The sequence below is a fragment of the Palaemon carinicauda genome, chromosome 30 (genome assembly GCF_036898095.1).
Source record: "Palaemon carinicauda isolate YSFRI2023 chromosome 30, ASM3689809v2, whole genome shotgun sequence".
Lineage (NCBI taxonomy): Eukaryota > Metazoa > Arthropoda > Malacostraca > Decapoda > Palaemonidae > Palaemon > Palaemon carinicauda.
The window spans coordinates 19,960,109-19,985,425 of record NC_090754.1 but is presented as its reverse complement, the minus strand read 5'-3'; the positions used below and the strand labels follow the sequence as shown (position 1 = coordinate 19,985,425).

Here is a 25,317-nt window from a genome sequence, read left to right as displayed (position 1 = left end):
TGCCAGCGAGGAGCAGGGACTCCTTATTTCTTGGGTACTTACACACTCGAATTTGGAGTCCCCGGGCAAGCCAAAGCCAGTATGGCAGAGACTTACCTCCCTTCCTAAGCGTTAAGTCACCCCCTGTAAATAGCGTGGTTTGTATTTCAGTTACGGAACAAATGACAAATTTGTAGATAATTTGTATTTTTCCTAACTATACAAACCTTAGCTATTTACACATATTTGCCCGCCAGCCCTGTCCCCCGGGATAAGTCTTACCTCTAAGCAAAGTGAAGCATTCACCGGTGTGTGTGAGGGGGGGTGGTAGCTAGCTACCCCTACCTACCCCCCGCTAACTAGCGGTGGGGTAGTAAACCCTCGTTAAAATTCTTATGGCTCGTCATTCAGCTACGCCGAAGTAATTACCCCATTTAAATAGCTAAGGTTTGTATAGTTAGGAAAAATACAAATTATCTACGAATTTGTCTTGTTTGGAAGTTGGCCTCTCTCCTTATCATGCGGAAATGCCCTGGTTTACCCGACCGCCCTTGTGGGACTTATATGTCAGCGGTTGAGACGGACCCTCATACCTTGTGTCCGTTCTGCAGAGGTCAACGGTGTGATAAGGATAAAGTGTGCAGTGAGTGCAGGGAGTGGTCTACCTCCCAGTGGGAGAGGTTTTCCCGGCGACGGAAGAAGTCTAAGCGGGATCTTTCTCCTTCAAGGGTTTCCTTGAAGAAGTAAAATTCCAAGGACTCTTCTTCCGTTGCCCGAACCTCCTCCGAAGCTCCTGCTCGATCGATCTCTCGTGAGTGGCCGTCGAGTGGTAGCATAGGCTGTTCTTTTGTTGACCGACCTCGGGGTTCGGGAGAGGGAGTTGCCTCCCATAGTGAGGCAGCTCCCCCTCCTCCGGGGGAGGATTTATCTGTTTCTGTTTATAATGATGATTTATTGCAGCTTTGGGCTTTCTTGGGCTTAAGGGTTCGCCCTCCAGGGAAGCCCTGTTTGACTTGATCCAGTTGGGTGCAGCTGTCAAACAGTCGCCGGTGATAGCGGAGATTGACCCTCTGTCTATTGTCGACGTTGTTGTGGCAGAGGCTTCCGACGGGTCGGGTCAAACCCCTGCCTTGGGTGCTGATGTTGCTGAAGGCTCAGTTCCCCCCTCCAAACATCCTTCGAGGGAGGAGCTGAGTCCAACGGTCTCTCCTGCAGGTGATTCTCCCCCTCGGGGGAGTTCACTGACAGAGACTCCTCTTCGGAGGACCGACGATGGTGTTCCTGCTCCCAGAGGACGTATCCGTCGCAAGGCTCGCCCTCCTCTTCGCCATAGAGGTCTTCCTTCTCCCCACAAGGGAGTTAGGAGGCGCCTCTTCGACTCCTCGCCCTCGCCGTCCTCCGCAGAGGATCCTCCTTGTCGTGAATCCACCGTTGCAGCTGCATCTCTGGACCTCTCTGCAGATCGTTCGCGATCTCCTACGCCTGCCAGACCTGCTGATCCTCCTTCACCATTCGTGGCAGCTGATGCGCTGTGGGCACCCTCGCACCCCGTTATCCAACGGGCACCGGTCCCTTCGGGGCAAAAGGGCATGTCTCACAATGTAAGCAAGTCCCTTAAGTGCCAGGTTTTACCTGTGTGCCCACGATCTGTAAGCCTTCTCCTGTTCCTGCTGTTGCTGAGATTCATCCTGTGCCGGAAACAACGCGCCAGCGATCTCCTATAGCAGAGTCGACATGTCAGCGCTCTCCTACTCGCCATCGATCTCCTACTCGCCAGTGCTCTCCTGCTCGCAAGCGCTCTCCTGCGCGTCAGCGATCTCCTGTACGCCAGCGATCTCCTCCTCGTCAGCGCACATCTGCGCGCCCTGATCCTGATACGCGCCCTGCGCCCCCATGATTTCCAGCTCGCCAGCTAACTTCCCCTGCGCGCCATCGTGTGACTACGCGCCATCGCTCGCCCGCGAGCCCACGATCTTCGGATCTGGACGTAGGAAGGAAGCCTCATCCTTCGCCTTCTCGCCAGCGCTCACCTGCGCGCCCTCGCAACTCGCCCTCTCGTCAACCCTCGCCTACGCGCCATCGCGCGCCGTCACCTTCGCGCCCACAGGTTCCAGCTCCTACCGTGTGCACTTCCAGAGGTGGGCGGGACACGACGCGCCCACGAGCAGTCTCCCTCACGCGCTTCTAAGCCTGCTGATCCTGCGCCCCTTCTGTCTTCTCCAGATCCCGCACCTGCACGCCAGCGATCTCCGGCGAGTCCACGCACCCCATCGCCTGCGCGCCATCACTCTCCAGAACGCCCACGCGCCTACGAGCCTGCTCGCAGAAGATCTCCTGCGCGCCATCGCTCTCCTGTGCGCCATCGCTCGCCTACGCTCCGTCGTTCACCTACGCGCCGTCATTCTCCTGGTCGCCAACACTCGCCTGCGCGCCCACGCGCACCCTCGCCCACGCGCCCCTACGCCCGCACGCCCAAGCGCGCCCGCGTCTCCACCTCCACGCGGCCGCGCGCACGCTGCGAACCTGGGATTGTTCCATCGCACGAACGCCAGCGCAAGCCCAAGCGCGATTCCCTCCGGGTTTCGCAACGCGAGCTTCCTAGCAAGTCTTCAGGAGCAAGAGCAGTCAGGTCATCCTCTTCACGGTCCATCCCCTGCAAGCGCAGGACAGCGCGCTCGCAGTAGGAGGGGAGGTCTTCAGAGAGGTCTAGGCACCAATCTTCTTCCCTTTCTTTTCAGGCAGGCCCTGTGGTATCTACTCCGAAGGATCGCCCGATCCCCTTCCCTCCAGTGGGAGTCTCTGACACTGCGTTTGTCAGTAAGCAGCCATGGTATGGGTCCCTTATCAGAGCTGTCGTTCAGGCTGTTAAGCCTGCCTTCGCTGATTTGGGTCTCAAACCAACGGCAGCTCCGACCCCACTGAAGAGGAAGAGAGGAGTAGAGATCGTGGTGACTTCTCCCAGGGTCAAACTGGCTCCTAAGAAGTCCGTAAGGAAGGCTCCTTCCCCCCCCTCAGACGTTCTCTTCTTCTCCTGTGGACGAAGCTTTTCCGTCCTCAGGGTAATCTACCGAGGTGAGACCTTCTCTCACCGCACCAATGGGAGAAACCCCACCGCGAGTAGGAGAATCGTCCCGTGTTGGGGCAGAGAAGAGCCCTCAGACTTCGTTGCTGGAGTCCTGCATCCCTCCTAGAAGGGAACCAAAGGTCTCGAAGACTATCCCAAAGTCTTCTTCCAGGATTCGACCAGAGCCAGCGAGACCCTAGGAGAACGTCCACGTGTCCCCCCAAGTAGAGCATCTGGGGACAGGAGACTTTGCTGCCAGTTCACCAGGAGGAGAGCAGCAAGAGTCAGAACATGCCTTCTGGCAAGTCTTGACTCTGATGAGGCATCTCAACGGGTTCAAGGACGCTGAGATCGCCCCTCGTGAGGACAAGGACACGGTCCTGGACCGAGTCTTTGGCACTCAGAAACCCACTAAGGCCAGTGCGGCTTTGCCTTGGTCCCAAGGGGTGAAGAGTGCCAAGGATAAGGTTGAGGGCCAGCTCTCCGAGCTCGCCTCCTCCAGCCGTTCCAATGCTGGCAACAAGCTCCTCCCACCTCCTCGTGTCCAACAGAGGAGGTATTTTGAGATCATGGAGGAGTCTTGTTTAGCTCTTCCACTCCACCACTCTGTGGAAGAGCTTACCAGGAAGTCTCTCTTGAGAGACACTCCAGCCGGCAAGTGACATTTTCAGCAACAGATCCTGAGTCAGGAGAAGGTCGCAAAGTGTGCCATGCAGGCCACTTCGTGGCTGGATGTCTGGCTGGGGTCTCTGGACATCCTGCTGCGATCCGAGGATCTGTCCAAGGAGAGCACCAGGAAGGCCCTGGAGACCTTCCTCCTTTCGGGCACACGCACCATTGAGTTTCTGCCCCAACAAGTCTCGAACTTGTGGGCAAACTCGATCCTGAAGCGACGTGATGCGGTGACTGAGAGGTTCCACTTGAAGGTCCCAGCCGTGGATGTCTGCAAGCTCAGACACTCTTCCCTCCTGGGAAAGAGTTTGTTTGAGCCCAAGGATGTGGAACAGGCGGCTGAGAGGTGGAGAAAATCGAACCAGGTTTCTCTTCTCCAAAGGGCTCTTACAACAAAGCCCTACAAACCTCCAGCACCTCAATAACCTCGCCAGTCCAAGACGACGAAACCGGCAGCGGCAGCAAAGACCACGGTGTCCAAGCAGCAGCCCTTTCCTGTTAGAGACAAGAAGGGCAAAAAGTCCTCCAGGGGAGGCAAAAAATACTAGAGGGAGCGGCCGAGGCCGCAAACGCTAGGATTGGCAATCCCCCTGCATGTCCACCAGTGGGGGGATGCCTGAAAAGTTGCGCATTCAGGTGGTAGCAACTCGGGGCCGATTCCTGGACGATCTCCGTGATCAGTCAGGGGTATCGCGTCCCGTTCATAACATCTCTTCCTCCCCTGACAGCGAATCCAGTGTCGTTGAGCTCCTATGCCATGGGATCGGCAAAGGGGCTAACCCTACGGGCAGAAGTCGAGACCATGCTGAAGAAGGATGCTCTCCAGGAGGTCGTCGACGGCTCCCCAGGCTTCTTCAGTCGACTCTTTCTTGTAAAGAAGGCGTCTGGAGGCTGGTGACCAGTCATCGACCTCTCAGCTCTGAACAAGTTTGTCAAACAAACTCCGTTCAGCATGGAGACCGCAGACACGGTCAGACTTGCGGTGAGACCGCAAGACTTCATGTGCACACTGGATCTGAAGGACGCGTACTTCCAGATCCCAATCCATCCGTCTCCCAGGAAGTACTTAAGATTCAGCCTAGACAACAAGATCTACCAGTTCAAGGTGCTGTGTTTCGGTCTCTCCACAGCACCCCAGGTATTCACTAGAGTGTTCACCCTGATCTCTTCGTGGGCACACAGGATCGGCATCCGTCTCCTCCGTTATCTGGACGACTGGCTGATCCTGGCAGACTCGGAATCGACCCTTCTTCGACACCGAGACAAGCTTCTGGGAATTTGCCAAGAGGTAGTAGGTTGGCCAAGGCACCAGCCGCCCGTTGAAATACTACCGCCAGAGAGTTATGGGGTCCTTTGACTGGCCAGACAGTACTACGTTGGATCCTTCTCTTTGGTTACGGTTCTTTCTCTTTGCCTACACATACGCCGAATAGTCTGGCCTATTCTTAACAGATTCTCCTCTGTCCTCACACACCTGACAACACTGAGGTTACTAAACAATTCTTCTTCGCTCAAGGGGTTAACTACTGCACTGTATTTGTTCTGTGGCTACTTTCCTCTTAGTAAGGGTAGAAGAGACTCTTTAGCTATGGTAAGCAGCTCTTCTAGGAGAAGGACACTCCAAAATCAAACCATTGTTCTCTAGTCTTGGGTAGTGCCATAGCCTCTGTACCATGGTCTTCCACTGTCTTGGGTTAGAGTTCTCTTGCTTGAGGGTACAATCAGGCACACTATTCTATTTAATTTCTCTTCCTCTTGTTTTGTTAAAGTTTTCATAGTTTATATAGGAAATATTTATTTTAATGTTACTCTTCTTAAAATATTTTATTTTTCCTTCTTTCCTTTCCTTACTGGGCTATTTTCCCTGTTGGGGCCCCTGGGCTTATAGCATTTTGCTTTTCCAGCTAGGGTTGTAGCTTAGCAAATAATAATAATAATAATAATAGGGATCATGGTAAATCTCGAGAAGTCTTTTCTGCTTCCATCTCAACAACTGGTATATCTAGGCATGATGTTGGACACCAATCTCCACAAAGCCTTTCCATCAGACGACAGGATAGCAAGGCTGAGGAGGGTCGCAGATCCTTTCCTCAGACGAGAAGAGCTTCCAGCCCAATCGTGGTTACGTCTGCTAGGTCACCTTTCCTCCTTGGCCCGTCTAGTTCCAAACGGCCGCCTCAGGATGAGATCCCTGCAATGGCGGCTCAAGTCCCGGTGGAATCAAGGCCACGATTCCCCGGACATTCTGGTCCCTATGGAACAGACGGACCTTCAGTGGTGGGTGACAGACGAAAACCTCCGAAAGGGAGTGGATCTTCTCGTCCTCCCCCCAGATTTGATGCTGTTCTCGGACGCTTCAAAAGAAGGGTGGGGGGCCCACGTTCTGAACCACAGGACCTCAGGCCTATGGTCAGAATCAGAAAAGTGCCTCCACATAAATCTGCTAGAGATGAAGGCCGTATATCGGGCACTTCAACAGTTCCAACAAACCCTGGCGGGTCACTCCGTGGTGGTGATGAGCGACAACACCACGGTAGTGGCTTACATCAACAAGCAGGGAGGTACCTTTTCACAACAGCTATCCCATCTTGCAGTAGAGATACTGAGATGGACTGAAGTCCACTCGATTCCACTATCGGCTCGCTTCATTCCGGGCAAAAGGAATGTGCTCGGCGACAGTCTGAGCTGAGCATCGCAGATAGTGAGCACCGAGTGGTCTTTGGATCCTCAAGTAGCTAACAAAGTCCTGACTTTGTGGGGTTCCCCGACGGTGGACCTGTTCGCGAAAGCCTTGAACTTCAAGCTTCCGCTGTACTGTTCCCCAGTCCCGGACCCCAAGGCACTCTGGCAAGATGCCTTCCAACAACGGTGGGACAACATCGACGTTTACGCCTTCCCACCGTTCTGTCTGATGAGAAGGGTGCTCAACAAGACCAGAATATCGGTCAACCTGTCAATGACTCTAATAGCTCCGCTATGGCATCATGCAGAGTGGTTCCCGGACCTTCTGCAGCTCCTGACGGAACTCCCGAGACAACTTCCTCCGCGACACGAGCTACTCAAGCAACCACACTGCAACATCTTCCACAAAGCCGTAGCATCGCTTCGGCTTCACGCCTGGAGACTATCGAGCATCTCCTCACGGAGAGAGGATTTTCGCAACAAGTTGCGGGAAGGATGTCTCGGCACCTGCGAAAGTCATCCGCAGGGGTCTACCAGGCGAAGTGGAGAGTCTTCTGGCGTCGTGGAATGGGTATCTCTCCCCTCGATGCCACTATTCTAGTAATAGCGGAGTTTCTTGTGTATTTGCGGGAAGAAATGCGCCTTTCAGTCTCGGTAGTGAAAGGCTATCGCTCAGCCTTAAGCCTGGCGTTCAGGCTGAAAGGAATGGACATTTCCTCCTCGCTGGAACTTTCTCTACTCATACGAAGCTACAAGCTTACCTGCAATCAGTCGGAAGTGAGACCTCCTCCATGGAACGTGGTTCGAGTCCTCAGGTCTTTTAAGAGACCTCCATTCAAACCATTACGCCAGGCTTCTGATCGTCACCTGACTTGGAAGACGGTGTTCCTACTTGCATTGGCTTCGGCCAAGCGAGTCAGCGAACTTCATGGTCTCTCGTACGACATCGCCCATTCAAGGGGATGGGGGGAGGTAACGTTCGGGTTCGTCCCTGAGTTTGTGGCTAAGACTCAAAATCCTGGGATTCCGGACCCACGGTTCGACTTCTTCCAGATTTCGAGTCTCTGTTCTGTAACAGATGACCCAGACCATCTCCTACTGTGCCCAGTAAGGAGTCTGAGGCTCTATCTTAAAAGAACAGCTGCAGCTCGTCCTCGAGTGCGAGCATTGTTTGTGTGCACAGGAAGGACGAAGAGGAGGGTCACTAAGAACACCATCTCAGCATGGATTTGCAGGGTCATCCACCATTCCCTGAATCCAGACCCTCCTCCATCATGCCGCCCTAGAGCACACGATGTCAGAGGCATAGCTACGTCCCTGGCATTCAAGAGAAACTACTCAGTGACGCAGGTTCTACAAGCTGGGGTCTGGAAGCGTCAAACGACCTTCACAGCCCACTACCTGCAGGACGTGACCCACAGGAGGCTCGATACGTTCTCTATCGGCCCTGTGGTGGCTGCACAACAGCTGGTCTAAACCTCAGGCTCCTTAATGGACAAGTAGCAGAAGGTTGAGGGCATTGTTACCTGGTTTTAGTCTGCATGAATGAAAAAGTATGCCTGGCCCTTACTCTTTTCTTCATCCTCCCCTCTTTTGGGGAAAGCAGCATCCTGGGTTCTCTGCACAGCTGACCTCAAACCACTGCAGGTAAACCATGCTTCTTTGTGTTCCTAGTATTAAGATAATACTGTCGCGTCCCCCATACCCTGACGAGGTGGTATTGGGAACGTCCTATCCTAGAATTCCATCTAAAGGATTCCAAGTCAACTTCCTAGGACGAGTCACACTTCATTCCTTCACACACAAGCCTACGTAGGCCGCACGTTCCTTGCAGAGCAAGGGATTTGCGAGGTGCAGGGACTCCTTATCTCGAGTGCTACACACTCGGATTCTGAGTCCCCGGGCAAAGCCAAAGCCAGTAAGGCTGAGCCATACAAACCTTAGCTATTTAATCATTCTTGCCCGCCAGCCCTGTCCCCTGTGAAGTCCTACCTCTAAGTGAAGTGAATCAGTTCACCGGTGTGTGAGGGGGGAGGGGTAGCTAATTACCCCTCCCCTACCCACCGCTAACTAGTGAGAGGGTAGTTAACCCTCGTTAAAAATCTAATGGCTCGTCATTCAGCTACGCCGAAAGTAATACCCTATTTAAATAGCTAAGGTTTGTATGGTTAGGAAAAATACAAATTATCTACGAATTTGTCATATTCGTGGCGATCGCCGCCATGACAGTAGGTGGTCATACATGAGCGCCATCTCATAGGTTATCAGAACCATTCCCAACATTCTTCAGAAATTATCTGTCGTTGATCGAGTCAACACCTCGGGAATTCGTTTCGTTGATATATTACTTTATTCTACAATTTGGTGAAGTACCTTTTATCTGATTATTGTTAATAGCTTTCGCTGCCTTTCAACTATCGAAGATATTGTATAGGATAGTTTTTTGCTGGTCCAACTTGGACAGTTTAATTGAACTTGATTTTCAAGATGGCTCTTCTGTTGTGAAACTTTGTGTGTAGGGCTAGACCGGCTTTCGAGCTGCTCTTACTTCCCGCACTGTAATTAGCAGGGAGCATGTATGTATTTGTTTTCTTTCTGTGTTCGTACATTGAGGGATCAAAGATTTTTTCCCCTACTTTATTAATGAACAATTCTTAAAGTTATAGTGGAAGGAAGACATTTCTACATTAAAACATTGTGATGTCACTATTTTGTGACGTAACTCTTAGCAGAGCGGAATGTGATTACCTTGAAGGAATTCAGTCCGCCATCGTGATGACGTCACAATCCTGTGACGTAATCTGCTTAGTATGACTTGCATTATGTGAATTATTTTCTTTTCTTGCAAGAAATTTTTAAAATATTAGCTTACTAAGCATAAGTATGTTTATAATGTAGGGAAATAAATTATTTTCAAGTATTTATTTGTCCTATTAGTATATTTCCATTAGTCAATTTTCGATTTTGAATATAAAACTTACTCGCTGGTTATATAAGAATGGCTAAAGTCCCTAGACGCCCGGCAGAAAATTCAAAATCTCGCGGCTATCGCAGATATGCCAGGTGTACACTAGCGCCCTCGCGGTATTCAGGTAGAACTATACCAAACCCTTCAGATCTTCTCTGCCGCCATTGCTGGCTGGAACTATTGGAAATTCTCTTGTTAACTTACTCTGTTTTGGACGGTTATTTGGTGATGTACTCCGTTTTTTGAGTTTGGGCTTTCGCTTAATTGATTTCCTTTTCATTTATTCTTGAAATCTTTTGTTTGGGGTTATTTTAAATAATTTAACCTTTGTTTTATGTTTTCGGTCTCTCTCTCACCAATTCAATATGGCCGACCCCTCCCCTGTAATTCGGAAGTGTGTTAAAGGTTGTCGTACTCGACTTCCTAAGGCTTCTGTGGACCCTCATAGTATTTGTATTAAATGTAGGGGAAAGTCTTGTTCTTTTGGGGATCGGTGTGATGAATGCATTTCGTTAACCGATAGCGAGTGGGTAACTTATGAACGTTACTTCTCGCTACTGGCCGTTCGCCATCACACTAAAGTGATCGGCAAACGTTCGACAACCCTCATCAACAGCTTGCCGACAGGGAACTACTTGCGAGCACTCTCCAACTCCACAGTAACCACGATACCCAACGGTTAACCTTTGATTAACATTCTCAAGATTGATTCTATTCTAAGGAATAGCATCAATCCCATCAGGGCGCATGGTAAGGCTAAGCATTGCCTTCCTTCTGTTAGTTAAAGAAATTCTCTCTCAGAGAAGAATTCTTACACTGGGTATCGCGCCTGATCCTTTACGACACGAGTCAAGACTCCAGCGTCGACAATCTTCCATGCAAAAGGATCCGCAAGGAGCTGTCTCTTTGGGTCGATGTCCACACCATGTTGGAGTTCGAACAAGGGCTAAGACCTCAGGTTTTCATTTGCACACTGGACCTAAAGGACACTTACTTCCAGGTCCAAACCCTCCATCTAGGAAGGTTGGAAGATTCAGTCAAGACAAACAAGAAACACCAGTTGTTCCGTAACTGACATACAAACAACGCTATTTAATATGGGTAATTACTTTCAGCGTAGCTGAAATGACGAGCCATTAGAATTTTAACGAGGGTTTACTACCCCACCGCTAGTTAGCGGGGTGTAGGGAGGGTAGCTTGCTAACACCCTCCCCCCTCACACACACACCTGTGCTTGAGCTCACTTTGCTCTCGGCTCGGGTGGTAGTCGGACGTGTCTGCTGTCTTGTCTTCTTTGACAGCCATTGTTAATGCCTTTTGCTTTTCCTTTGACAGGTGTGCGTGAAGTTGGCCTCTGCTATGCGAAAGTGTCCTGGATTACCCGACCGCCCTTGTGGCACGTATATGTCGGCGGTCGATACGGACCCTCACACCCTATGTCCTTATTGTAGGGGCCAGCGGTGTGATAGAAATGAAGTGTGTGGTGAGTGTAGGGAGTGGTCTACCTCCCAGTGGGAAAGGTTTTCTCGGCGCCGGAAGAAGAAGTCCAGACGGGATATTTCTCCTTCGAAGGTTTCTTTGAAAGGAGAAAATCCCAAGGGCTCTTCTTCCGTGGCCCAAACCTCCTCCGAAGCTCCCACTCGATAGGTTTCTTCCGAGAAACTGTCGAGTGGTAGAGTAGGCCATAGTTCTGTTGCCCGATCTCGGGGTTTGGGAGAGGGAGTTGCCTCCCATTGCGAGGCAGCTCCTCCTCCTCCCCCGGGGGAGGATTTGAATATGCCTGTAACTAATGATGATTTGTTTTAGCTTTGGGCTTCCTTGGGGCTTGAGGGTTTGCCTCCAAGGAAGTCTTGTTTGACATGATCAGGTTGGGGGTCGCTGTCAAACAATCGCTGACTTCAGCAGAGGTTGATCCTCTGTCTATCGTCGACGTTGTCGTGGCAGAGGCTTCCGATGAGTTATATCAAACCTCTGCTCCTGATGTAGCTGAAGGCTTAGTTCCCCCCTCCGAACATCCTTCGAGGGAGGAACTAAGTCCAACAGTCTCTCCTGCCGGTGATTCTCCCCCTTGGGGGAGTTCACTCACAGAGACTCCTCTTCGGAGGACTGCTGATGGTCAGCCCGCTGACCCCACGGCCCCCAGAGGGCATATAAGGCGTAAAGCCCGCCTTCCTCTTCGCCGTAGAGGCCTTCCTTCACCTCACAAAGGTGTTAGGAGGCGCCTCTTCGGTTCATCGTCACCGCAGCCCGCCGCAGAGGAACCTCGCCGTCGTTCTCCGACTCTCCCAGCTACAACCCTGGACCTCTCTGCGGATTGTTCGCGATCTCCTTCGGTGGAAGGTCGTCCTTACAAAAGGCATGCCGACCTTCCACCAGTCAGACCTGCTGACCTGCCGTCGCCGTTCCTGGCTGGTGACGCGCTGTGGGCGCCAACGCATCCCGTTGTAAAACGGGCAACGGTCCCTTCGGGGCATCAAGGGCGTATGCGCAAGTTAGTGCATACGTCCCTTACACGCCAGGTCTCCCCTGCGCGCCAACAATCACCTGCGCGCAAGCGTTCATCGGCAGAAGTTGCTCCTGTTAAAGCGCGCCAGCGCTCGCCTGCATGCCAGCGCTCTCCAGATCGCCAGCGCGCTACTGTGTGCCCTCATCCTGCTGCGCGCCATGTGCGCCTTTGTTCTCCTGCGCGCCAGCGCTCTCCTGCGTGCCAGCGCTCGCCTGCGCGCCCACGATCTTCTGATCTGGGCGCAGTGGGGAAGTTAACTTCTTCCCCTGCTCGCCAGCGCTCACCAATGCGCCAGCAATCACCAATGCGCCAGCAATCACCAACGCGCCATCGGTCCCTGCCTATATGCCCTCGCGCGCAGTCTCCGGCGCGCACTCACGAGGTTGCACACGCGCGCCCTGCGCGCCCACGCCCATCACCACAGCCAGATGTGTGCTCTCATGCGCGCCCGCGCGCAAGCGATGTGTCTCCTGCACGCGCGTGCCGAACGTTATGGCCCGCACAGGCTTATCCATCCTTCAGCGCGCCCTCTGCCTTCTCCAGCCCGCGCGCGCGCGACCCAGGGCATTTCCCATCGCGCGAGTGCCAGCACGCTCCCCAGCGCGATCCCACTCGCGAGGCTGCAGGACAACGCGCGGCCAGGTCATCATCGTTGCATCTGTCGTCCCCCCCCCGCAAGCGCATAACAGCGCGCTCGCCAGCGGGAGGGAGGATTCCGGATAGGTCCAGGGACTTTTCTTTTCTTTCATCTTTTCAGGCAAACCCCCCTTTGGTAACTCCTCCTAGGGATCGGTCGATCCCCTTCCCTCCAGAGGGTCAGTCAGCAGCCTTGGTTTGGGTCCCTGGTCAGAGCAGTCATGCAGGCTTTTAAGCCTGTTCTCTCTGAGCTGGGCCACAAATCATTGGCAGCTTCTACTCCCCTGAAGAGGAAGAGAGGAGTGTCGAACGTGGTAACTTCTCCGAGGGCGAAGCTGACTCCTCGTAAGTCCTTGAGGAAGGCCTCCTCACCCTCCAGACTTTCACTCCCTCCCCTTCGGACAAAGATTTCCCGTCCTCGGGAGTCACGCGAGGTGAGGCGTTCCCCCATCGCACCAATGAGGGAAACCCCCACCTCGCTCTGGAAAGTCTTCTCGGGTAGGGGTGGAGAAGAGCCTCCCACCATCGTTGTTGGAGTCCTGCATCCCTCCCAGGAGGGAGTCAAAGGACTCCAAGACTTTGCCGAAGTCATCTTCAAGCCTTAGACCGGAGCCAGCCAAGCACTCAGAGAACATCCACGAGTCCTCGCAAGAAGAGCCTTTGGGGATAGGAGACTTCGCTGCTAGCCCTGCAGGAGTCAAAGCATGCGTTCTGGCAGGTTCTTACCCTTATGAGGAATCTCAATGGGTTTGCGGATCCAGAGATTCCCCCTCGTGAGGGCAAAGACACGGTCTTGGACCAAGTCTTTGGTACTCAAAAACCCTCAAAGGCCAGTGTGGCTTTGCCCTGGTCTCAAGGGGTTAAGAGTGCCAGAGACAAGGTTGAAGCCCAGCTCTCCGAGCTTGCCTCCTCCAGCGCCGGCAACAAACTCCTCCCACCTCCTCGTGTCCATCAGAGGAGGTATTTTGACATCGTTGAGGAGACTTGTTTAGCTCTTCCCCTACACCACTCTTTGGAAGAGCTTACCAGTGGAGTCCCTCTAGAGAGAGACTCCAACCAGCAGGTCTCGTTCTCGGCAACGGAGATCCTTAGCCAGGAGAAGGTAGTGAAGTGTGCCATGCAGGCAACTTCGTGGCTGGACATCTGACTAGGGTCCCTAGGCATCCTGTTACGTTCAGAGGACTTGTCCAAAGAAAGTACCAGGAAGGCCATGGAGACCTTTTTACTCTCGGGCACTCGTACGATCGAGTTTCTAGCCCACCAAGTCTCGAACTTGTGGGCTAATACCATCTTGAAACGTCGAGATGCGGTGTCTGAGAGATTCCATCAAAAGGTCCCCAGTACTGAGATCAGCAGGCTCAGACATTCTTCCATTATGGGGAAGAACTTGTTCGACCCTAAGGACGTGGAGCAGGCGGCTGAGAGGTGGAGGAAGTCCAACCAGGACTCTCTCCTACATAGGGCTCTAACATCGAAGCCCTATAAACCTCCAGCACCCCAGAAACCACGTCCTACCAAGACCACGAAACCGGCAGCTACAGCGAAGACGACGGTGTCTAAGCCCTTTCCTGTCAAGGACCAGAAAGGCAAAAAGTCCTCCAGGGGAGGAAAGAATCCTAGAGGGAGCGGCTGAGGCCGCAAACGCTAGGATTGGCAGTCCCCCTGCATGTCCACCAGTGGGGGTATGCCTTGTGCGAACAGGTGGCAGCAACTCGGGGCCGATTCCTGAACGATTTCCGTAATCAGTCAGGGATATCGCGTACCGTTCACAACATCTCTACCTCCCCTGACAGCGAATCCAGTGTCGTTGAGCTCCCTTGCCATAGGATCGGCAAGGGGACAAGCCCTTCGGGCAGAAGTCCAGACCATGTTGAAGAAGGGGGCTCTCCAAGAGGTTGTCGACGTGTCCCCAGGCTTCTTCAGTTGACTCTTTTTTTGTAAAGAAGGCGTCTGGAGGCTGGAGACCAGTCATCGACCTCTCAGCTCTGAACAGGTTTATCAAGCAAACTCCATTCACCATGGAGACCACAGACACGGTCAGACTTGCAGTGAGACTGCAAGACTTCATGTGTACACTGGACCTGAAGGACGCGTACTTCCAGATCTCTGTCCATCCGTCTTCAAGGAAGTACTTAAGATTCAGCCTAGACAACAAGGTGTACCAGTTCAAGGTGCTGTGTTCACCATAATATCGTCGTGGGCACACAGGATCGGCATCCATCTCCTCCGTTATCTGGACGACTGGCTGATCCTAGCAGTCTCGGAGTCAGCCCTTCTTCGACACCGAGACAAACTTCTGAGACTTTGCCAGGATCTGGGGATCATGGTAAATCTCGAGAAGTCCTCTCTGCTTCCCACTCAAAGACTGGTATATCTAGGCATGGTTATAGCACCAATCTCTACAAAGCCTTCCCATCAGACGACAGGATAGCAAGGCTGAGGAAGGTCGCAAGCCCTTTTCTCAGACGAGAAGAACTTCCAGCCCAATCGTGGTTACGTCTCCTCGGTCACCTTTCATCATTGGCTCGTCTAGTTCCCAACGGTCGCCTCAGGATGAGATCCCTCCAGTGGCGACTCAAGTCCCGGTGGAATCAAGGTTACGATTCCCGGGACGTGCTGATCCCTGTGGGACCTGTGTAATGGACGGACCTCGAGTGGTGGGTGACAGACGAGAACCTACGAAGAGGAGTGGATCTTCTCGTCCTCCCCCCGGATTTGATGCTGTTTTCGGACGCCTCAAAGAAAGGGTGTCGGGCCCACGTTCTGCGCCACAGGACCTCAGGCCTGTGGTCAGAATCAGAAAAGTGCCTCCATATAAATCTTCTAGAGATGAAGGCCGTTTTCTTGGCCCTTCAACAGTTCCAACAATACCTGGCAGGTCACTCTGTGGTGGTGATGAGCAACACTCCACCCCCGTTCTGGAAGAATATACCCGAGAACTCTTGAGCAAACGGGTGATAAGGAGGGCAAAGTCCATCAAATTCCAAGGAAGGCTGTTTTGTGTTCCCAAGTCATTCTGGATTTGTCGCCGCTCATCAAGTTCATAGAAAACGACAAGTTCAAGATGTTGACCCTTCAACACATAAGGGCCCTGCTGCCCAAAAGGGCATATCCAGTCTCCATAGACATGATAGATGCCTATTGGCACATTCCGATCAATTGCCAACTCTCCTCCTATCAAGGATTCAGGCTACTAAAATGAAAATACGCTTTCAGAGCCATGCTCTTCGGACTAAACATAGGCCCAAGGATCTTCACGAAGCTTGCAGAAGCAGTCGTTCAACAACTACGCCTACAAGGTGTCCAGGTGATATCCTACCTGGACGATTGGCTGGTGTGGGCAGCATCCGAGACGAAATGCATGCAAGCATCCAAGAAAGTGATCCAGTTCCTGGAACATCTGGGATTCAAAATCAACACCAAAAAGTTTCGACAGTCTCCAGCTCAGAAGTTTCAATGGCTAGGTATACATTGGAACTTACAGTCACATTGCCTCTCCATTCCATTAAAGAAGAGGAGAGAGATAACGGGATCTGTCAAGAGACTACTAAAATCCAACAGGATTTCAAGACGCCAACAGGAGAGAGTGCTGGGCTCCCTCCAGTTTGCATCAGTGACAGACCCAGTGCTAAGAGCACAGCTAAAAGATGCATCAGGAGTTTGGAGAAGATACGCATCAAATGCTTGAAGAGATCTAAGAAGACCAATACCGATCCGACTTCGATCACTTCTCAAGCCATGGTCGGAGGCTAAGAACTTGAAGAGGTCAACACCTCTGCAACCGCCTCCACCCTCAGTCATCATCCACACGGACGCATCATTGGAAGGATGGGGAGGTCACTCTCATCATCGGAAAGTTCAAGGAACTCGGTCCTCTCTATTCAAAACCTTCCACAGCAACATTTTGGAGGCCATGGCAGTCTTCCTTACACTGAAGAAATTATCCCCTAGCCCTTCGGTCCACATAAGATTGATTCTGGACAGCGAGGTGGTAATGAGATGTCTGAATCGTCAAGGCTCGAGATCACCTCAACTCAACCAAGTAATGTTGACCATCTTCCGCTTAGCGGAAAAGAAGATATGGCACTTATCAGCAGTTCACCTTCAAGGGTTCTGCAATGTGATGGCGGACGCTTTATCCAGGCTAACTCCGATAGAGTCGGAATGGTCCCTAGACGCAAGATCATTCTCCTTCATCTTACATCAAGTCCCAGAACTGCAGATAGACCTCTTCGCGACGAGCGACAACAAGAAACTTCCTCGATACGTGTCCCTATACGAGGACCCTCTAGCGGAAGCAGTGGATGCCATGTCCCTCGACTGGAACAGTTGGACCAGGATTTATGTTCCCTCCATCCAACCTGCTGATGAAGGTCCTCAACAAGCTGAGATCTTTTCAAGGAACAGCAGCCCTAGTGGCTCCCAAGTGGCCCCGGAGCAACTGGTTCCCTCTATTATTGGAATTGCAGCCGAGGCTGATTCCCCTGCCGGACCCAGTTCTGTCTCAACAAGTACAGAAGTCGACTGCCTTCGCTTCATTACAGAAAACCCAAGACCTTCATCTCATGATTTTCTCTCCCTAGCAGTAAGAAAGAGGTTTGGGATCTCGAAAGAGAGTATAGACTTCTTAGAGGAATATAAGTCTAAATCTACCAGAAGGCAATATGAGTCATCTTGGAAGAAGTGGGTGGCCTTTGTCAAGGCAAAGAAACCAAAGGAAATCTCAACAGATTTCTGCTTGCTTATCTTTCTTTATTCACCTTCATGAACAAGGTTTAGCAGCCAACACGATAACTACGTGTAAATCTGCCTTGACTAGATCCTTGCTTTACGCTTTCCAAGTAGACTTTTCTAATGAAATTTTTAACAAAAGCCCAAAGGCCTGTGCTAGGCTTAGGCCTGCAGCACCTCCAAGGCCCATTTCATGGTCTTTGGATAAGGTACTACATTTTGCTTCAAGTTTGAATAACAATAATTGCTCTCTGAAAGATTTGACTCAGAAAGTTATATTCTTGTTTGCTCTAGCCTCAGGGGCTAGAGTTAGTGAGATAGTGGCCCTTTCTCGGGAAGAAGGCCATATCCAGTTTGCTGAAACGGGAGAGCTGAATCTCTTTCCCGACCCAACGTTTCTTGCCAAGAATGAGCTACCCACTAAGAGGTGAGGTCCCTGGAGAATCTGCCCTCTGAAGGAAGATGTCTCGCTGTGTCCAGTGGAGTGTCTAAAGGTCTATCTTCGTAGAACTTCAGACTTCAGGGGGGGACAGCTCTTTAAAGGAGAAACATCGGGCTCAAACTTATCCCTGAAACAACTAAGGGCGAAGATCACCAAATTCATTTGCAGAGCTGATCCTGACAGTACACCCGCAGGTCATGATCCTAAGAAAATTGCTTCATCGTTAAACTTTTTCCAGCTCATGGATTTCGAGAGCCTTCGCTCGTTTACTGGATGGAAGTCATCCAGAGTATTTTTCAAATACTACACGAAGCAAGTGCAAGAATTGAAGCGATTCATGGTGGCGGCAGGTAGTGTACTAAAACCTGTCGCTTAGTGCTGCGAGGAACAGTGAGTTATGTGGGACTATAATTCTAGAGGGTGTACATGTTGGCGCATTATAGTGCAACATGGTAAGTGAAATGTCATCAAGGTGACATTATGGACTGTTCCAGTGTATAAAGGTGAAGAAACATAGACTTAACTCTAAGTGCCGTGTGTTTTTACACAAGTGTAAATAGACAGACTTCTCAGAAAGACATTAGAATATTATTAAATTTTCAATCGAGTGGCATAAAATTTTGTTTTCAGATAAAACAAGTATTTCTGATTTATTCTGTATGTTCTATGTTTGCAAATTCTATTTCACTTGCATTTTTATATTATTATGAAATGTATGCTGAATTCTTTATTTATTGCTTGACAATAAATGTCTAGTTGTTTTGTGCGTCATATCGCCTTAAACATATATTAATAAAGTTATGTGTGAGCATTTCTTTTATTCCTTACTATTCTGCATTATTACCTTAAACAAAGGTAGTAACTTTGTTTCTAAACATAAACAAACCTTTCTAGCCAGGCTTACCTTGTTTCGATACAGATATAAACTTGTCTGTTGCAGTATACAGCTGGGCTGATATACCTTAGATGCTATGGTGGCTGACATGAACCTGTGTTCGTTTTAGAAATACAAACTTTGGCTAAAGGCATACAGTGAGACCTGTATGCCCCTTTTGGTTGCTAGGTTGGTCATATGAAATATGCAAACTTCGAGACTTTTTCCCGAGTCTAGTGTGACTCTTCCCTGTAGGGGGCAGGAAGCACTAACATAGGTCATGATTAGAACCAATAACATATAACGGTAATGACATAGGTCTCTAAGGTCTAGATGACCAAAGAAATATTGTCTTGAGGTTTAAGGCCCAACTGGGAAATCCACGGATACATTAATGCTCTGGTAAACTTCCATCAGGACGACATGGCCTGAGCCCAAAAAACAGATTTTGAGCGAAGCGAAAAATCTATTTTTGGGGGAGATAGCCATGTCGTCCTGATGGACCCGCCCTCCTTTCCATGAAAGGCCTTGGCAGGATCCCTCCCAATAATACTGTATCTATAATTACCGGCTCAACGCTACAAGGAATAAAGATGGCAGCGATTATGGCGCCATCTGAGTACTCAAACAGTAACGGAGGAAGTGAACCTTATAACGGCTCCTCTTTTATTTTGCCACTTTTCCCCCTCGAAGTGTAAACGCTATGCGGGGTACAGATTGCTATGTGGCGTGTCAAGAACACGTCCCTTGATATTATGCGGTATCCTAAAAGGAAACTTTAAGGATATTCGCGCCAGGAGTTAGAATTCTGGAGACCTTAAGTTAAATTCTCTGGGAATATCACTGTAGTCAAATATACCCTAGGAAGCTACTTAAAGGAACCTTCCATCAGTACGACATGGTTATCTCGCCCAAAAATAGATTTTATGCTTCGCTCGAAATCCGTTTACTACAGTATTAAAGAGGAGGGAGAGTCACAATATCAAAAGAATGTGAGGTAAACAGTATGTAATGTTGAAGGTATGGCTAGGGATGCCTGTCTTGAGATACAGTACTATGGCCATGTAGTAACAAGGGAAGAGGTGGAACTAAGCAAGAGAGTTAAGGTAATGCCAGTGATGGGGAGGAGTGTGGGTAGTCAGTGGATCCAATGGATGGATTTGGTTTGGAGGGATATGGGTTGGGTGGGACCAGGGAAAGAAAATGCAAGTAAGAGAGAAAGGTACAGATGACTTGAGCGGCTGACCCTGCTGTACAGTGGCACTAAATGCGTCTAAAGAAGAAGAGTGAATCTTTTTTATTTACCGATTATTTAATTCGATTTGATAGTATAAATTCAGTTAAAATGCAATGTAATGATGCACCAGTTTGATAAGCCTCGTGTAGATGTTATTCAAATTTTGATAATTTCATAACTTGTTTTCTTTCCAGTATTTTAGCTTGGTGTGAAAGTTATATACATTGAAATATGGCGCTGAGAGGTTTTGGTCAGCTTTTCCGGACAAACTTTGGCTTCCCTCTACTGCAGACTGTACGTCATAGAACCAGAAAACCTAATCTTCGTCATCCTCCTATTCCTCATTGGCGACGGGCTGTTATTCTGGAGTTATCAAAGCCTAAGTACAAAGACCCATTGGAAAATGTTCCTGCAATATGCAAAAATAAAGAAGCATTTTTGAGGAAAGCTGAAGTAAAGGTAATGATTTGTATGTTTTTGAGATCATGATATTGTTCTGTTTTTGTTTTCATTAACATTGGGTTTTGGTAATACAGTACTGTACTGTATATTCGTGGATAAATGCAAACAGGTGTTAATACAATAATGAAATTCCCTATCAGCAGCTAGGTGAATGATTCTCATTACTTCTGGGTTTAAGCGGTTAGTAGCTATGAAATTTATTTCCTATGGGTTTTAACCTGTGAGCCTTAGTGTTTTATTACTTTTTTTTTTATTTTATTGCTCATTACAGGCAACTGTTGTTATATGACCTGATTTATTCTCTTTAGATCACTTATCCAATATGAATTATTCCATGTCCAACACCATTATCCAAATATCTTCTAATTATTACTCAAAGAGGGGTTTTAGTTGTCTGGTCAAGCTAAAGGTATACCTTTTTGATGAAATAATGTACTGTACATATTTTTACTTTTCATTCATTGTGAGGTGTATATACAGGGTTAATGTTTACTGTACTTTACAAAACAAATCATAGGTGTTAGCTGAGAAGAGGTGTCTCACTCAATCCAACTTCTCATAGGAAATTTCCACAAATCATATTCTTTATTCATTAGCAGTAGAGTACCACATGAAGATGATAAAAAAAAATCAAGCTATTATTTACCAGGCTACACTCTCACTTTTACTCTCTTGCATTAAGAAAATGTAAAGTAAAGCAAACAGTTAGTACATGAACAAGATTTAAAGGTAAATGTACTTCCTTAGAATACTGTAATTACTGGTAGCTACATTGTTTTTGCTTTCTTTATATTAAATAAAACTTTTTGAATGTTCACATATTTCTATATTTTTCAAACAATTCATTATATATGACTTTGTTGCAGATGTTCATAAACACTGGATCAGCTTCTCTTGTATGTCATGTTCATTTCAGCAGGAATTACTAGTAATTTTATGGTTTCCCATTGTTGACTAGTTTAGCTTTAGATAATTATGGTATATAGGGTCATAATGTGCACAGAAGTGGGTTTTATTGATTTATCTTATGAGAATGGTATTGATTTGTGCAAGTAACCATGCTGATTTTGTAAAAATAAAATTTTGTTTTTGTTCTAGGATAATCCATTTGAGATTATATTGGCTAAGGAATTCTTTCAAAAAGTTGAAGAGTCTAATGTTTTAGCAGTGTTTCATTGCAATCCCATGACAGCAGCTGAGCTTTTTGCCAATCGAGTCCAGCTATCCAAAGTTGGTTTATTTTATCATCATTGCAATAACAAGGTATGTAACTAATTTTACTAGCTTTCATATACTGTACTGTATGTAAAATAGTATATACAGCTGAGACACTTGAGGCAAAATTTTTAACTTGCATACTGTACAACTAGCTTGGAATGTTTTTTCTTAATAAAGAGAATATAGCACATTAGGAGTTATTACATATTACTTAATAAACTAGTATTTGAGATAGACAAATGGAAATTGTAAGTTGTAATATTGTAAATAGAATGTTTTAAAGAACAAATTCTTCCAGCAATCCTTTTGAGATTCAGAGAATTTTTGTCTGAGCTATATAGAATAGTTATCTTGTAATTATCATTGTGCAATACAGTACAGGATAGTATTTTATGGATAGTACTTACCTGGCAGTTATATATATATATAGCTGATATCTCTAAATCGGCAGAATTATTCAAAACGAGGCAACCGCCTTGTGGTGGTTGGGAGGTAGGTGGTCACACCCGTCACAGGGTGGTACAAGGAATCATTCCCGTGTCCAAGACTTCAGTTCATCTGTGCCGGCTGGATTGAAAACATCGTCGGTCCACCATTGAGAGTTTTTCGAATCATTTTCCCTTCTTTGCTTTTTTGGACTTCGTTTGGTGAAGTACACTGAGTTAGGGATTTGGCAAACGTGTTTTGTTATTATTATTGTACTATTTACTTTGTTTATCATGAGGGAAAACTTAATTTTCGTGTTTGTGCGAGTGATGTATGCAAGGTGAGGTTACCGAAAGTGTCGGTTGATCCTCACAGTTTGTATGCAGGGGTTTTGTTTGTGCACTATATTTTAGGTGCAAAGTTTTTAATCCTGATGACGGAAATACGTTCCGCCAACTCTATGACGTCACAGTCGTGTGATGTAATCTTCATTGTATGACTTGCAAATCCTCTTTATTTGTTTTTTCATGTAAAGAATGGGAGGAATTCTACTTATATAAGTTTTACGCTGTTAGTTCTCGTTACTATCGATGCAGTCCCAACATGCCTTGGTAGCGTTCTTTTCGATATGGGAATTAAAGTGTTGGCTATAATACTCCAACAACAACGATATGGGAATTCTAGTTTTAGTAGTATTTTCATTTATTTGTTCCTATTGTTTACATTTATATATATATAGATACATTATTGCTATATCTGTTCTTTTTATCATTACAACTCGCTTTTTTAAATATTTAACTTAGCCGGTGAATATATAATAGCTGCAACTCTGCGGCTCGACAGAAAACACACTCAAAAAACTTGCGAGCGATCGCTATAAAGGTTGCGGGTGTGCCCACCAGCGCCAACTGTCGGCCAGATACCACTCTTGCATGTAAACAAAACCTTCAATTCTTCTCTGTCGACGTTGACGACAAGACGTATTCATACTCGCTGTAGAACCTGGAGTTTTCTTAACATATTTGGTGAAGTACTTCATTTTGGTTTGAGCTTTCGCAGTACAGGTGTTTTTATCTTCAACTTAAATCTTGAACTCGTTTGTGGATAGATTTAATTTTTGATGACTTTGGATTGTTTTTTGGACTTTCCTTGACGTTTAAATGGCCGACCCTTCCCTCAGTACGGAAGTGTGTTTAGGCTTTTAGCAATTATCTTATCACGTTATAAATTAATTATAGATTTTCCTCTATATATTTTATATCTCAACCGCCTTTATTAGGCCTCTTCGATTAGCTTTCCATTTATAATAAACATCAAAATAAATTTTAATGATTTGTTTATAAGGACCTTTCCTGAGAGTAGGCGGTCCTAACTTGGAAACCGAAGTTAAACAACGTTGAGCCCTTTCAATCGTAAATAGCTTTTACAGAGCTAATGATTTAAAACTTATTAAATGAATATTTTTTAATAGATATTTTATGAAAGATTTTCTTTGAATAGTCTTCGTACTGTTTCAAAGATGAACTAACGTTTAGTTTATTTATGCTACGCAGTTTGCGCTCTATCGTTACGATAGAGAGAGAGAGTATCACGGTTTCACTTTGCAGAAAGAGTAAATCGATTCTGACGTTTTGTTCATTCTTCTTTCAATGCTTAAATGTTTTAAATTCTATTTTAAAGGAACTTTTTAATTGAAAAACCTTTCAGTTTTTTCCTTTGGTCAAATAACCTGTTTTTTTGACGAAACGTAAGTAGGCTCTTCTCTTAGGTGCGAAATCTAGAGAGAGAGAGAGAGAGAGATAGAGACGGAGGGAGAGAGAGGAGAGAAAACGTTCCGATCTTTATCTCGTCCCAAGCGGGTAACGTTGTTCTCGAGTTACTCTCGTCCCTAGTCTCTGTACGGGGAGAAAGGATAAAACGTTTTTAGTTTTTTATTCTCGTCCCAAGGCAATGTACGGTGAGAGATTGAAAACGTAGTTTTGAATGAACTAGTGTTTAGTCTCTTCTCCAGCCACTGATTTTTTTATCTTAAAATATGTTTACTGTTTTTTGCTGGTATTAATGTGCTTACATTATACGACTGATTTCGCAATTACAACCTTTTGATGAGGGTAGAATTGCGTGCTTCAGGTAGAAATCAGTTTTATTCATACCTAATGTGAATTGTTAAAAAAATTTGATTTCAGTGAAATAAGTGCAAAACAGAAAATCGTAGTGATAAAGTGATATTGCGCAAAGTGTTATCAGTGTTGCGACCGAGGGTTCGTCTGTTCGTGCCTGTCGTTCGCCTAGTCCGGGACCTCTTGCAAGCTCCCAAGCCCAGGGGAGAAGTAATGTCGTACGACTTATGGGTTCGAGAGGCCTTGATCAGCGAACAGACATTCCCTCTATGGTATCGGGTGTGTCTTACCAAGATCACCCCTACCATAAGGCGAGAGAGACGATGTTCTCCTCGTCATCCGAAGGCTTTTCGCATAAGAAACCGTGGAACAAGGTTTCGAGGCCCTTTAAGCGAAAGTCAGTCCTTTCAGGACAGGTCCAGCGTCCTGGTTTTAACCTTTAGGACAGCTCTGACCCTATGCAGTCATCGGAAGACTGCTCGCCGCCTAACAAAAGCGTAACACAGACTCCGAGAGTCTTTTTGTAGGCAAGGTTTTGCGGTCACAGACGTTACCCTCGTCTCTTACCGCAACCATTCCCGTTGATCCTAAATGGGTTGTACGGCAAGACATGCAGAATAAGCTTGCCTCCCTTATGGAAGACTATTCTGCCGATAAGTCCGTTGAGCCTAGCCGTTTATCTCATCGAGATCCTGGCCTTCAGCCACCCTAACGTTCCTTTGTGCGTCCTGTTGACGTTGGCGTAGCCAAGTCACGTCAGTCAGGTTGTTTAGAACCACACTCGATGCGGTCTCGTGTGAATTTTCAGCCACATTTGGACGTTAGGCCACTTGCTGATGCTCCTGTTGACGTTCAGGACGTTCGCTAACAATCGGAGTTGACTTGTTTTGACGCTGAGCGTCAACCTCCGCATTCTAGAGTTGTTTTGACTGCTCAGTCTAGGCGGTCAAAGCAGTCTCGAGTGGACGCTGTGCGTCCTCACGCACCTGTTGTTGTTGACAGTTCACAGACTGTCAAGCAGTTACATGACGTTGCGTCCTAGTCTCACGCACCTGTTGTTGTTGACAGTTCACAGACTGTCAAGCAGTTACATGACGTTGCGTCCTGGTCCGCTACTAATGCACCAGTGCGTGTGGACTCTGCTTGTAAAGCATTGCCACCACGGTAGGTCTCTCCCTTGCTTGAGACTCGGCTATTGTCGGACAAGGTTCCTTCAGATGAGGAAGTTGCTGTTCCCCCTCCTACTGATATTCCCTTGAGGACTCTGTCAGACGGAGAGGAGCCTAAAGCTGCTTAGCCC

The 25,317-nt window shown here is 48.0% G+C and overlaps 1 protein-coding gene across 3 annotated transcripts in view; it reads left to right on the top strand.

The window, feature by feature from the left end:
* Positions 1 to 25,317, top strand: part of mRpL10 (mitochondrial ribosomal protein L10) — a 74,161-nt gene that overhangs the window by 15,507 nt on the left and 33,337 nt on the right. For all 3 annotated transcript variants that reach the window (XM_068353484.1, XM_068353483.1, XM_068353482.1), the window contains exons 2-3: positions 19,986 to 20,250; positions 21,352 to 21,516. In XM_068353484.1, the coding sequence (XP_068209585.1) occupies positions 20,023 to 20,250; positions 21,352 to 21,516 (393 nt within the window). In that variant the 5' untranslated portion in view covers positions 19,986 to 20,022. The remainder of the gene's footprint in view (positions 1 to 19,985; positions 20,251 to 21,351; positions 21,517 to 25,317) is intronic.